The 11,268-nt window shown below is 54.1% G+C and overlaps 1 protein-coding gene across 16 annotated transcripts in view; it reads left to right on the forward strand.

Moving 5' to 3' along the window:
- Nucleotides 1–10,941, forward strand: part of Dysf (dysferlin) — a 202,718-nt gene extending 191,777 nt beyond the window's left edge. For all 16 annotated transcript variants that reach the window (XM_075983655.1, XM_075983659.1, XM_075983657.1 and 13 more), the window contains 4 exons: nt 3,864–4,042; nt 6,471–6,580; nt 7,680–7,827; nt 10,699–10,941. In XM_075983655.1, the coding sequence (XP_075839770.1) occupies nt 3,864–4,042; nt 6,471–6,580; nt 7,680–7,827; nt 10,699–10,737 (476 nt within the window). In that variant the 3' untranslated portion in view covers nt 10,738–10,941. The remainder of the gene's footprint in view (nt 1–3,863; nt 4,043–6,470; nt 6,581–7,679; nt 7,828–10,698) is intronic.
- Nucleotides 10,942–11,268: the final 327 nt, after the last annotated feature.

An 11,268-nucleotide genomic window follows, 5' to 3' on the forward strand; every position in this document is an offset into this window, starting at 1 on the left:
ACGAGGACTTGAGTTTGGACTCCAGCACCTATAAAGAAACAAGTGTGGCAACATGTGCCTACAGTCCCGGTGCCGGGGAGGAGGACGTGTGCCTACAGTCCCGGTGCCGGGGAGGAGGACGTGTGCCTACAGTCCCGGTGCCGGGGAGGAGGACGTGTGCCTACAGTCCCGGTGCCGGGGAGGAGGACGTGTGCCTACAGTCCCGGTGCCGGGGAGGAGGACATGTGCCTACAGTCCCTGTGCTGGGGGGGAGGACAATGGGGAGGAGGACTGTGCCTACAGTCCCGGTGCCGGGGAGGAGGACATGTGCCTACAGTCCCGGTGCCGGGGAGGAGGACTGTGCCTACAGTCCCGGTGCCGGGGAGGAGGACGTGTGCCTACAGTCCCGGTGCCGGGGAGGAGGACGTGTGCCTACAGTCCCTGTGCTGGGGGGGAGGACAATGGGGAGGAGGACTGTGCCTACAGTCCCGGTGCCGGGGAGGAGGACTGTGCCTACAGTCCTGGTGCCGGGGAGGAGGACTGTGCCTACAGTCCCGGTGCTGGGGAGGAGGACTGTGCCTACAGTCCCGGTGCCGGGGAGGAGGACTGTGCCTACAGTCCCTGTGCTGGGGGGGAGGACAATGGGGAGGAGGACTGTGCCTACAGTCCTGGTGCCGGGGAGGAGGACTGTGCCTACAGTCCCGGTGCTGGGGAGGAGGACTGTGCCTACAGTCCCGGTGCTGGGGAGGAGGACTGTGCCTACAGTCCCGGTGCCGGGGAGGAGGACTGTGCCTACAGTCCCGGTGCCGGGGAGGAGGACTGTGCCTACAGTCCCGGTGCCGGGGAGGAGGACTGTGCCTACAGTCCCGGTGCCGGGGAGGAGGACGTGTGCCTACAGTCCCGGTGCCGGGGAGGAGGACGTGTGCCTACAGTCCCTGTGCTGGGGGGGAGGACAATGGGGAGGAGGACTGTGCCTACAGTCCCGGTGCCGGGGAGGAGGACTGTGCCTACAGTCCCGGTGCCGGGGAGGAGGACGTGTGCCTACAGTCCCGGTGCTGGGGAGGAGGACTGTGCCTACAGTCCCGGTGCCGGGGAGGAGGACGTGTGCCTACAGTCCCGGTGCTGGGGAGGAGGACATGTGCCTACAGTCCCGGTGCTGGGGAGGAGGACATGTGCCTACAGTCCCGGTGCCGGGGGGGGGGGGGGGGGGGGAGGACATGTGCCTACAGTCCCGGTGCCGGGGGGGGGGGGAGGGGGGAGGACATGTGCCTACAGTCCCGGTGCCGGGGGGGGGGGGGGTGGGGAGGACATGTGCCTACAGTCCCGGTGCTGGGGAGGAGGACTGTGCCTACAGTCCCGGTGCCGGGGAGGAGGACGTGTGCCTACAGTCCCGGTGCTGGGGAGGAGGACATGTGCCTACAGTCCCGGTGCTGGGGAGGAGGACTGTGCCTACAGTCCCGGTGCTGGGGAGGAGGACTGTGCCTACAGTCCCGGTGCTGGGGAGGAGGACATGTGCCTACAGTCCCGGTGCCGGGGGGGGGGGGGGGGGGGGGGGGGAGGACATGTGCCTACAGTCCCGGTGCCGGGGGGGGGGGGGAGGACATGTGCCTACAGTCCCGGTGCTGGGGAGGAGGACATGTGCCTACAGTCCCGGTGCCGGGGGGGGGGGGGGGGGGGGGGGGGGGGGGGGGAGGACATGTGCCTACAGTCCCGGTGCCGGGGGGGGGGGGGGTGGGGGGGGGGAGGACATGTGCCTACAGTCCCGGTGCTGGGGAGGAGGACATGTGCCTACAGTCCCGGTGCCGGGGAGGAGGACGTGTGCCTACAGTCCCGGTGCCGGGGTGGGGGGAGGACATGTGCCTACAGTCCCGGTGCCGGGGGGGGGGGGGGGGGGGGGAGGACATGTGCCTACAGTCCCGGTGCTGGGGAGGAGGACATGTGCCTACAGTCCCGGTGCTGGGGAGGAGGACTGTGCCTACAGTCCCGGTGCCGGGGGGGGGGGGGGGGGGGGGGGGGGGAGGACATGTGCCTACAGTCCCGGTGCTGGGGAGGAGGACATGTGCCTACAGTCCCGGTGCCGGGGAGGAGGACATGTGCCTACAGTCCCGGTGCCGGGGGGGGGGGGGGGGGGGGGAGGACATGTGCCTACAGTCCCGGTGCTGGGGAGGAGGACATGTGCCTACAGTCCCGGTGCCGGGGAGGAGGACATGTGCCTACAGTCCCGGTGCGGGAGGACGTGTGCCTACAGTCCTGGTGCCGGGGAGGAGGACGTGTGCCTACAGTCCTGGTGCTGGGGAGGAGGACGTGTGCCTACAGTCCCGGTGCTGGGGAGGAGCACAGAGGCTCACTGGCCAGCTAGCTGACCTTTGAGCTCCAGGTTCAGTGAGAAGGACTGTCTCAGAAAATGAGGGGGGGAGTAACTAATGAAGACACCCATCTTAGTTAGGGTTTCTATTGTTGTGAAGAGACACTATGACCATGGCAACTCTTAGAAAGGAAAACATTTAATTGGGACTGGCTTACCATTTCAGATGGTTAGTCCATTCTCATAATAGCAGGAAGCAGGCAACCATGGTGCTGGAGAGGTAGCTGAGAATCCTCCATCCAGATCAGCAGGTAGCAGGAAGAGAACTGGGAACCACTGGCCCCGCTTGAACATCAGAGACCTCAAAGCCCAGTGACACACTTCCCCCAACAGGGCCACGCTTATGCTAATAAGGCCACACCTCCTAATAGCGCCACTCCTTATAGGTCTATGGAGACCATTTTCTTTCAAACCACAACACCTAATATCAACTTTTGATTTCTACATATATGAACACATGCATGCACATCCCCAAACAGTTGTGTACACACACACACACACACACACACACACACACACACACACACACACACACACACCATGTCCTAGTTTGCTTTCTAATTGGTGTGATAAACACCATGACCAAAAGCAAGTTAGAGAGAAAAGCGTTTATTTGGCTTATAGATTACAGTCCATCACCAAAGGAAGCCAAGCCTGGAAAGAACATGGAGGCATGGGACAAAAACAGAAACCATGGGGGAATGCTGCTTACTGGCTAGCTCCCTGTGCCTTGTCCAGCGTGCTTTCTTTTCTTTTTCAAGACAGGATTCATGTGTAGCTTTGGAGCCTGTCCTGGAGCTAGCTCTTGTAGACCAGGCTGGCCTCGAACTCACAGAGATCTGCCTGCCTCTGCCTCTCGAGTGCTGGGATTAAAGGCATGAGCCACCACCATCTGGCTAGTGTGCTTTCTTATACAACTCAGGACCACTTGCCTAGGAGTGGCACTGCCTCCCACATCAATCATTAATCAAGGAAATGGCCCACAGATATTTTCTAATGGAGGCATTTTATCAATCGAGGGTCACTCTTCCAAGATGACCTTCACGTGTGTTAAGTGGAATAAATAAACCTAACCAGTGTATACACACACACACCTACACTATATGAATGTGTGTGTGTAGTATGCATACATATATGTGTATGGATATACATGTGTATGTGTATATTCTACCATGATAAAAATCATTTTACACAAATGAATGGATGAGTGTGTGAAGGCCATGGGTGTATGAAGGGTTTTTACGGTTAGATGTACTGCAGAAGTGGGCATCTGTGCCCAGGTGAGAAAACAGACTGAGTAGATTACATGTTCATGCAAGAATGGATGATGGGAGGCTGTGTGGAGAGAGCTAGAGGAAACGGACAGGAGCTGGGGAGGTGGTGGATCTAACCCCTCCCCCTCGGCTGAGCCATGAATACAAACTGAAGAGGTGACAGTGAGCTCTTGAGTCTGCCCGCCCAGAATGGCCTTAAATGGACAGTGGTTGCTACATCCTCTAAGGGCATCGCTCTGCCACAGGCTCCCTGCAGCTGGATCTCAACCACATGCCCAAGCCAGCCAAGACAGCTGAGAAGTGCTCCTTGGACCAGCTGGATGACACCTTCCACCCTGAATGGTTTGTGTCCCTTTTCGAGCAGAAGACAGTGAAAGGATGGTGGCCTTGTGTGACAGAGGAGGGCGAGAAGAAGATGCTGGCGGTGAGTCTGATTTCCAGCCTGGTGGAGGGCAAGGGCTGTCTCTTCCATGGAACCCAGCGACATGCCCCCACCCCCACCCCCCCCGCCACTCTCTATTACGTTCCTCTGTGCGCACATGTGCAGCCAAAGGTCAATCTCTGGTGCTAATCCTTGGGTGCCCGGATTGTTTTTGTTTTTTGTTTTTTAATGATAGGGGCTCTCATTGGCTTCCTGCTCATTCGTTTGGCTAAGCTGTCTGGCCAGCAAGCTACAGGGGATGGCCGGTTGCTACTTCCCAAGTCCTGGAATTTCAAACACATCACCATGACTGGGGTTCTGTGTGGGTTCTGGGGATCTCGCTCAGGTCCTAGCGCTTGCATGACAAGCACTTTATTGACTGAGCCATCTCCCAGGCCCTTCTCTCTCCATCTTCTATTTTCTAGGGTTTTCCTCCCTCTTCCTATGCCAGCCTTCTTCTCCCAAGGCTTCTGTTGCAGGGAGACCTGTTGAATTGAACAAATAGCCTTCTGGAGATTGGTTCTGAGTATCTCTGATTGGTGCTTCCTGTTGGATGGATAGAGGCCTGCCTTTTCTGTTTGTGCAGGACCCTGTCAGGGATTGTTCTTGCCTGACAGAGGTCTGCGCTGGTGGGAGGAGAAAGAGTGATTAGAGGACCAGTCCCTCCCTAGAGTCCAAATCAACACCAGAGAGGAAGTTAATCTCTGACTGGTTTCAGAGTAGCTAACCAGCCCTCAAGTGGCCCTTGAAGGAAAATGCCCTTGTTATACAAAGACTTGTGATAACCAATAAGAAACACATCCCAAAGGGAAGTCAGAAAGCTACATGGACTGCTAGTTCACAGTGTAGACACGCATTATGCATGAGAAGTGAGTTGTTCCCTAGTAACTAAAGGACTATTTTAGAAGCTGCTGTTTGGGCTATTAAATTAGATTAGCAAAACAAACAAACCAGAAATGTTCACATTGGTAAAGTTTTGGGAGACAGACCTCACTTCCTTCTGCCAGGGAATGCATGGCTTGTTGCACTGTGTGGGGAGCAATTGGGTACCACACCATGCAGGATTTAACACATCTTTGCCCTTGTACTTTGCCGTCCCACTTCTAAACTCTCGTCTCAAAAAAAAAAATCAGTGGTTAAATTAAAACTTTAGGTTCTGGGATGTTTGTTGTGCTATTATTTATTCATTTCAAAGAGTTGAAAACAACATAAAATAAGCCAAAATAAGTAGTTATTAAATAAATTATGGTCAACCAACCATAGGATGCTTTACAATCATTAGAAACCAAACTTTGGATAATATATAATTATACAGTGAAATATCTCCCTGAGTGAAGAAACTTTGGAGCCGCATACACAGTGCTGTGCCTCACACACACAGTTGCAGCTCCAATGAATAAGAATGTTGGGAATCAGGGGCTGGAGGGATGACTCGGTCTTCTAGAGAACCTCAGTTCAGTTCTCAGTACCTACAATGATTGGCACACAATTACCCGCAACTCCAGCTCAAGGGGATCCAGTGCCCTTTTTTGGCCACCTGTGCACACATACACAATTAAAAATAAATTAATAAGACAAGATAAAATACAGTAGTAGAAAGGTTAAAATGGTAAAAAAAAAAAAAAGGATGCTGAGAACACCTGTCTCCACATAGAATGGGTGGGGTGACCGCCCTTCTTTATGTAGCTCCTTAATGCTTTTGTGGTTAGGACAATCCACTGTTTAAAAACATATTTATTATTGCAGCTTGCTTTTCTGTTGCTGTGCTAAACACTACAAACAAATTCAGATTGGGGAGGAAAGGGTTTGTTTATTTGGCTTACAGGTTCATCACCGAGGAAAGCCAAGGTAGAATTTCAGATGAGAACCTGCAGGCAGGACCTGAAGTAGAGGCCACGGAGGAGTGCTGCTTCCTGGCTTGCCTCTTCTGGCTTGCTCAGCTACCTCTTCCTAGACAGCCCAGGACCACCTGCCCAGGGACAGCCTCACCCACCTCCATGACAATTAAGAAAATACAGACATGCCCAAAGGCCAATGTTTCCTAGACAATTCCTCAGTTGAGAATCTCTCTTCTCATTTGACTCCCTTTTGGGTGAAGTAGGCAGTTGAAGCTGACTATGTGCGCTTGTTTTATTTGACGTGTCTCTGTTCGTGCCTAGTGTATGTATGTGTACCACAGGTGTACAGGGTCCAGTAGGTGTCAGAAGAAGAGATGATGGTTGTGACTCACTGTCTTTCTGTGAGCTGGACATTGGACTAGGTTCCTCTGTGCAAGCAGTAAGCACTCTTAGCTGCTGAACCGCTACTCTAACTCCATAACCCTGCATTTTTCAAAATAAAAATAGCAGTTCAGTCCTTCTGTTTGTTCTGGGATGGCTCTGCTCTGGGTCACTGGCCAGAGGCCCCAGTCAGGTTCCATTGGTGTCCACAGGGCAAGCTGGAAATGACCTTGGAGATCGTTGCAGAGAGTGAACATGAAGAACGGCCCGCTGGCCAGGGTCGGGATGAGCCCAACATGAATCCGAAGCTAGAAGATCCAAGGTCAGTTGGTACAGAGCTTTTCCATGGCTTAGAGAGATGCAGGCCATGGACGCAGCCTTAGTGAACACTGGGCTCTTGTACTAATTCATGCAGTGGGTGCCAAGCCAGGTAGAAGGTGCAGGCCTCTTGTCCTGGCAGTCAAGAGGCTGAGGCAGGAGGATAATGGGCTCCAGGCTAACCTGGGCTACATAACAAGACACTGTCACAAAATCCAAAACACAAAACCAAACAAAGCAAAAAGAAGCTGTTCCCTGTGGGTTTGTGTTAAGCATACTGCATTAGGGTCCAGTGTCCTGGGATCTCTCCTGCTGCGAAGCTACCTCCATTTCACAGATGAGACTCAGCTTACCAAAGATAAATGAGGTCATTCCAGCTAAAAGACGGAAGATGGGAAGCTGTTCTCCAGCCTCCTGGGCAGTTGCTGACAATAGTTTTGGAACTCAGTTCAGGGCTATGCTTGACATCACCCACCATGGGGTTTCTGAAAGTGAGCATAGGTGTATGGTTTACTTTATCAGTGCTGTCCCCATGTGGGGTTAGAGAACAGGGAAAGGCACCTTTACCCCAGCATGCTGGGATCCGACGGACAAAGGAGGAAGTCCCAAGACCCAGGACTAGAGGATATTACAGAGGCCAAGATTGAGACGCAAAGCCCTCTGTGTTCTTTGAGTGGTTTTACTGACCGAGGGGAGGGGTTTGCAGTTCTTTGTTGGGAGCGAGTGATTGCAATGGGCTTTTCTGGCTTCTTTATTCTTTATCCTCCAATGTCCAGCTGTGTACACAGAGGGGCAGCCAGCCTGGCTTATCTGGGGGTCAGTGTGCTCTCATTCACCAAACAGGGCATCCTGGAAGCTCCGCCCCACTCCCAAGCATGCGATCTGTGGCTGAGTATGGGTTCAGAAGGGAAGAGGGCAAGAAGCAAGGGGTCCTGATGATGGGGCTCAGTAGCACCAAGAACACAGGTGGCATAGGCAAGCATCATCTCAGCAGAGGCTGTGGAGGAGGGGCGGAGGGCATGGGTGCTCCTCTCCCATAGCCAGGCTAGTTTACCCACTGTCCCAGCTGAGAGCTCTGCTTACACTTGGGGTCTCACCTCCAGGCGCCCAGACACCTCTTTCCTGTGGTTTACCTCCCCATACAAGACCATGAAGTTCATCTTGTGGAGACGCTTCCGGTGTGCCATCATCCTCTTCATCATCCTCTTCATCCTCCTGCTCTTCCTGGGCATCTTTGTCTACGCCTTCCCGGTAAGCACAGCTGCAGTGGGGAGACACTGACTTGGGAGAGTGTTCCTAGAGTCTGGTGGCAACCAGTGATCTGCTCCAATGAGGAGATAGAACCCCAGTTCTTGGTGTCGCCTGTCTGGTAGGAGGGAGACAAAGCCTTGTCCCTAGGGAATCCTTACTTGTTGAGAAAGTACCTAAGAATGGGCTATCAAGGGACTGGCAGAAGTGGAGGAGCCGTATGATTTCCTGGAGAGATGGGAACAAGTGGCTAGCTTGGAGAGCCAGTGAGTTGACTGCAGTTGCTTACTCCACTGTGTGAGACTCAGAGGCAGTTGCACACTGAAAAGCCTACGGCAGCATGGCTGGGAACACTCAGAAACTCCGTTCCTGGAGCTACCCGCATGACTTGCACAGGAAGTTCTATTGGTTGGAGGGGCTCTTCTTCCTAGTACTGTGTAATACTGGACTAACCTTGGGGGAACTTGTGAATCTTGTAAGTTTCAGGAGCATCTTGAGAATTGTAAGTTCTGTTTGCTTCCTGAGCCTTAATCAATTTGGGGGAAATTCACACAACAGGAGGCTTGATCTGAGGGTGACAGGGGAGCCCCTTGAAGGGTGGAGTGGAGCTGGGTGGGGAAGGGAAGGAATGAGGTGGCAGGACAGAGGACAGCACTTGCCAGGTCCTCTGAGGTCCTTGCTAGAGTTTGGAGAAAGGAATGAGCAGGGACTGTATCTGGAACCCCTCACAGGAAGCGTGCCTACTCAGGATACCTTACATCTGGTAAGAATCAGCTGGCATCTGACCAATAGATAGCAGGGTCTCCACAGCCATGCCATCCAGGGCTGCTTGGTGCTTAGCTCCCTGGCTCTGTCTGTGGTGGTTCTGGGGCAAGCCTCTGCCCTCTGCTCCTGGTTCCTGTTGCGATGTTTGCTGTACTGAGCAGGAAGTTGAAGTCAATTGGCCAAACTGACTGAGGTCCTGGGTGGGTCGAGGCTGTGAGGGCTGAAGTTTGTGCCGTGTAAGGGGATACTTTAAAGAAAGGAAGACAGCAAATACAGTGTCAGGGTCAGGTCTTCTCTGGGGTAAGGGTGGTCTTGCAAGTACAGTGTTCTGTGGGCTGAGCTGCTACCAAAATGACCTGGGACCAGTGCCTGGCAGCTGGGCCATCTAGGGCTGTGGAGGTGAGGTTAAGGTATAACCCCCCACCTTTCTGGCCTGTTTCAGCTCACCTTCTCTCACTTGGTATGGTCAGTTTCTACTCAGAGAATGGGGTGACTTGAGTAAGTAGGTGTATGTGCTTAGGAGAGGAGGGCCTGCCTGGGAACCCCAAGAGAGAAGCCGGGAGGCAGATGTCCTAGGTTATAGTTAGGACACTGGCAATGACAGGTGAGAGTTTGGGGGCAGAGCTGGTGTATACTTTGCTTCTCCCGGCATGGTCCAGTGAGCATCAGCTTCAGTGTCTCTAGGAAGCTTCTGGGATGCAGAGTTCTGGGCTAGCTCAGCAGGAAGCTGCACTCTAGGACAGTAAAGAAGGAATAGCCCCATTGTAGGAAATGGATCATTGTTCTTGAACTTAGGAACATGGGTTCTACCGACTTCCCACCAGCTTCTGTGTGTGTGACCTTGTGTGGGGAAGGGGCTGGACTATGTGAGCCCCAGGCTTCTGATTGGCTCAGGTCAGGTTTGTTTGTGCTGTATGGTAAGCTGAGTCCTTTACTTAAGCGCCTGGAGGGCAAGAACATGCTCCAAGTGCCGTCATGCCAGCTACTTGGGTGCCCACCCAGCCCTGCGCAGCTGGGCCCAGCCCTGTGAGGCCCATGAATGGCTGTCCTAGGTCTTGGAGCTGTGTCTGGAAGAAAGGCCGGTCCCCCTCTATCCTGGGGGTCTTCCTGCTCCTGAAGATAACCGAAGAATACGTTTGGGGAGTCTGAGCAGAGAGCCTCCTCTGATGCCTGGGCTCCAGCAGCTACGTTCCACTGCTTTCATTTTCCCTGGGTGTCTTTTATATGCACTTACCTCTGAGAGCAGCGTGTGGAGCACAGGTGGATTCAGGCCAGGGTTTCGGGATTCAGGAGCCAGTAGGATTGAGCTATAGGACTTCTGCTTGCAGGCCTGGCTCCAACCCAGAATCCCATCTATGTCCATGTCTCCAGTCACCTGGCCTTTTTCATGAAGGCCAGGCCTGATGGCTCACCTGCTTTCAGCCAGGTGGGGCAGAAGGGCCTGCTGTAGCCAGTGCAGGGCACCATCTTGTCAGACCACCCCCACTGTCTTAGAGAGTCCCCTAGGAGGGTTGAGCAGGGACTTCTGACTCCTCTGGCCCCTCTGAGCCTGCTGGGAGCAGGGCCAGATTGGGGCGGCAGAAGCGATTTGGCGGGGAAGGAGGGCCGGCTTTGTTTCCAGGGTTGGCTTTCCAGGCCGGCGCTGGAGAACATACTGTCCCAATTAAGAGCCCTGTGTTGTGTTGTGTGTTTTCATGGTGTTTGGGAGGAGTGGTGGGGAGGGGAGGCTCCTGTCAGGACTGCAGGAAGCGTTTTTGTGGAAGGTGACCCCTCTCTAATGTTGGCCCCTGCTATGGATTGTCCTATGGCCCCACACCCCACTCTCTGGCTTTCTGGGCAGTGGTTTGGTGATGGGTTAGCCCTGGGCCTCCCGTTTGTGTGTATGAGATGGGAGCCTAGGAATCATGGAAATGGTCAGAGTCAGCTTTGCTTGATGGATAAGAGCGTCATAAGAGTAGTGTAGAGCCTAGCATGGGCCAGGAAGTGGCAAGGACAGGCTGTAGGCAAGGGATGAAGACCCAGGAGCCCAGCTCCCTGCCTGAACTTTCCCCCACTGAACTTTCCTTGAAGGGCTGACCGTGTGTCTCTATCCTTGTCTCTTTCTCCTAGAATTATGCTGCCATGAAGCTTGTGAAGCCCTTCAGCTGAAGATGTCTACTCTGGAGAAGGGCTGTTTCCTGGCCCAGGACTGGCTACTCCTCCATTCCTTTGGGGCCTGGTGGTCTTGCACATACGCACTGAGTTCTTGGGATGACCCTATTTCCGTCATCCTTTTCTCCCCCAACCCAGCTCTGTTTTGGATGAACTCTTGCCGATCTCAGTATAAAGCAGACAGAACCACAGGCTATGTTACTATGTGTCTACAGTCCCTGAGTGAGAGAGATTGTGTGGGTGGTAGGGGTTATCTGGGGAGATCGGGGCGCCAGTGGAGTGTTCTCATTTTTGGGCCAGCATGTTGGAGACAGAAGCAGCTAGGGCGGGGGGCCTTGAGGCTTGATATCTGGTGCAGTGGCCAGTATCATCTGTCCCCTCCCTTCTGCAGAACTCCTCCCCCTCCTTCCCCACTTGACCTCCATCTTTCTGGGGAAGCTATCATTTTGTTCAGGTGAGAGACTCCATTGGGAGGGTGGCCTGACCTCGTCACACACACTTCTGCAGTTCCTCCTCGCTGCTTCCACA

This window comes from Microtus pennsylvanicus, chromosome 8 (assembly GCF_037038515.1).
Source record: "Microtus pennsylvanicus isolate mMicPen1 chromosome 8, mMicPen1.hap1, whole genome shotgun sequence".
Lineage (NCBI taxonomy): Eukaryota > Metazoa > Chordata > Mammalia > Rodentia > Cricetidae > Microtus > Microtus pennsylvanicus.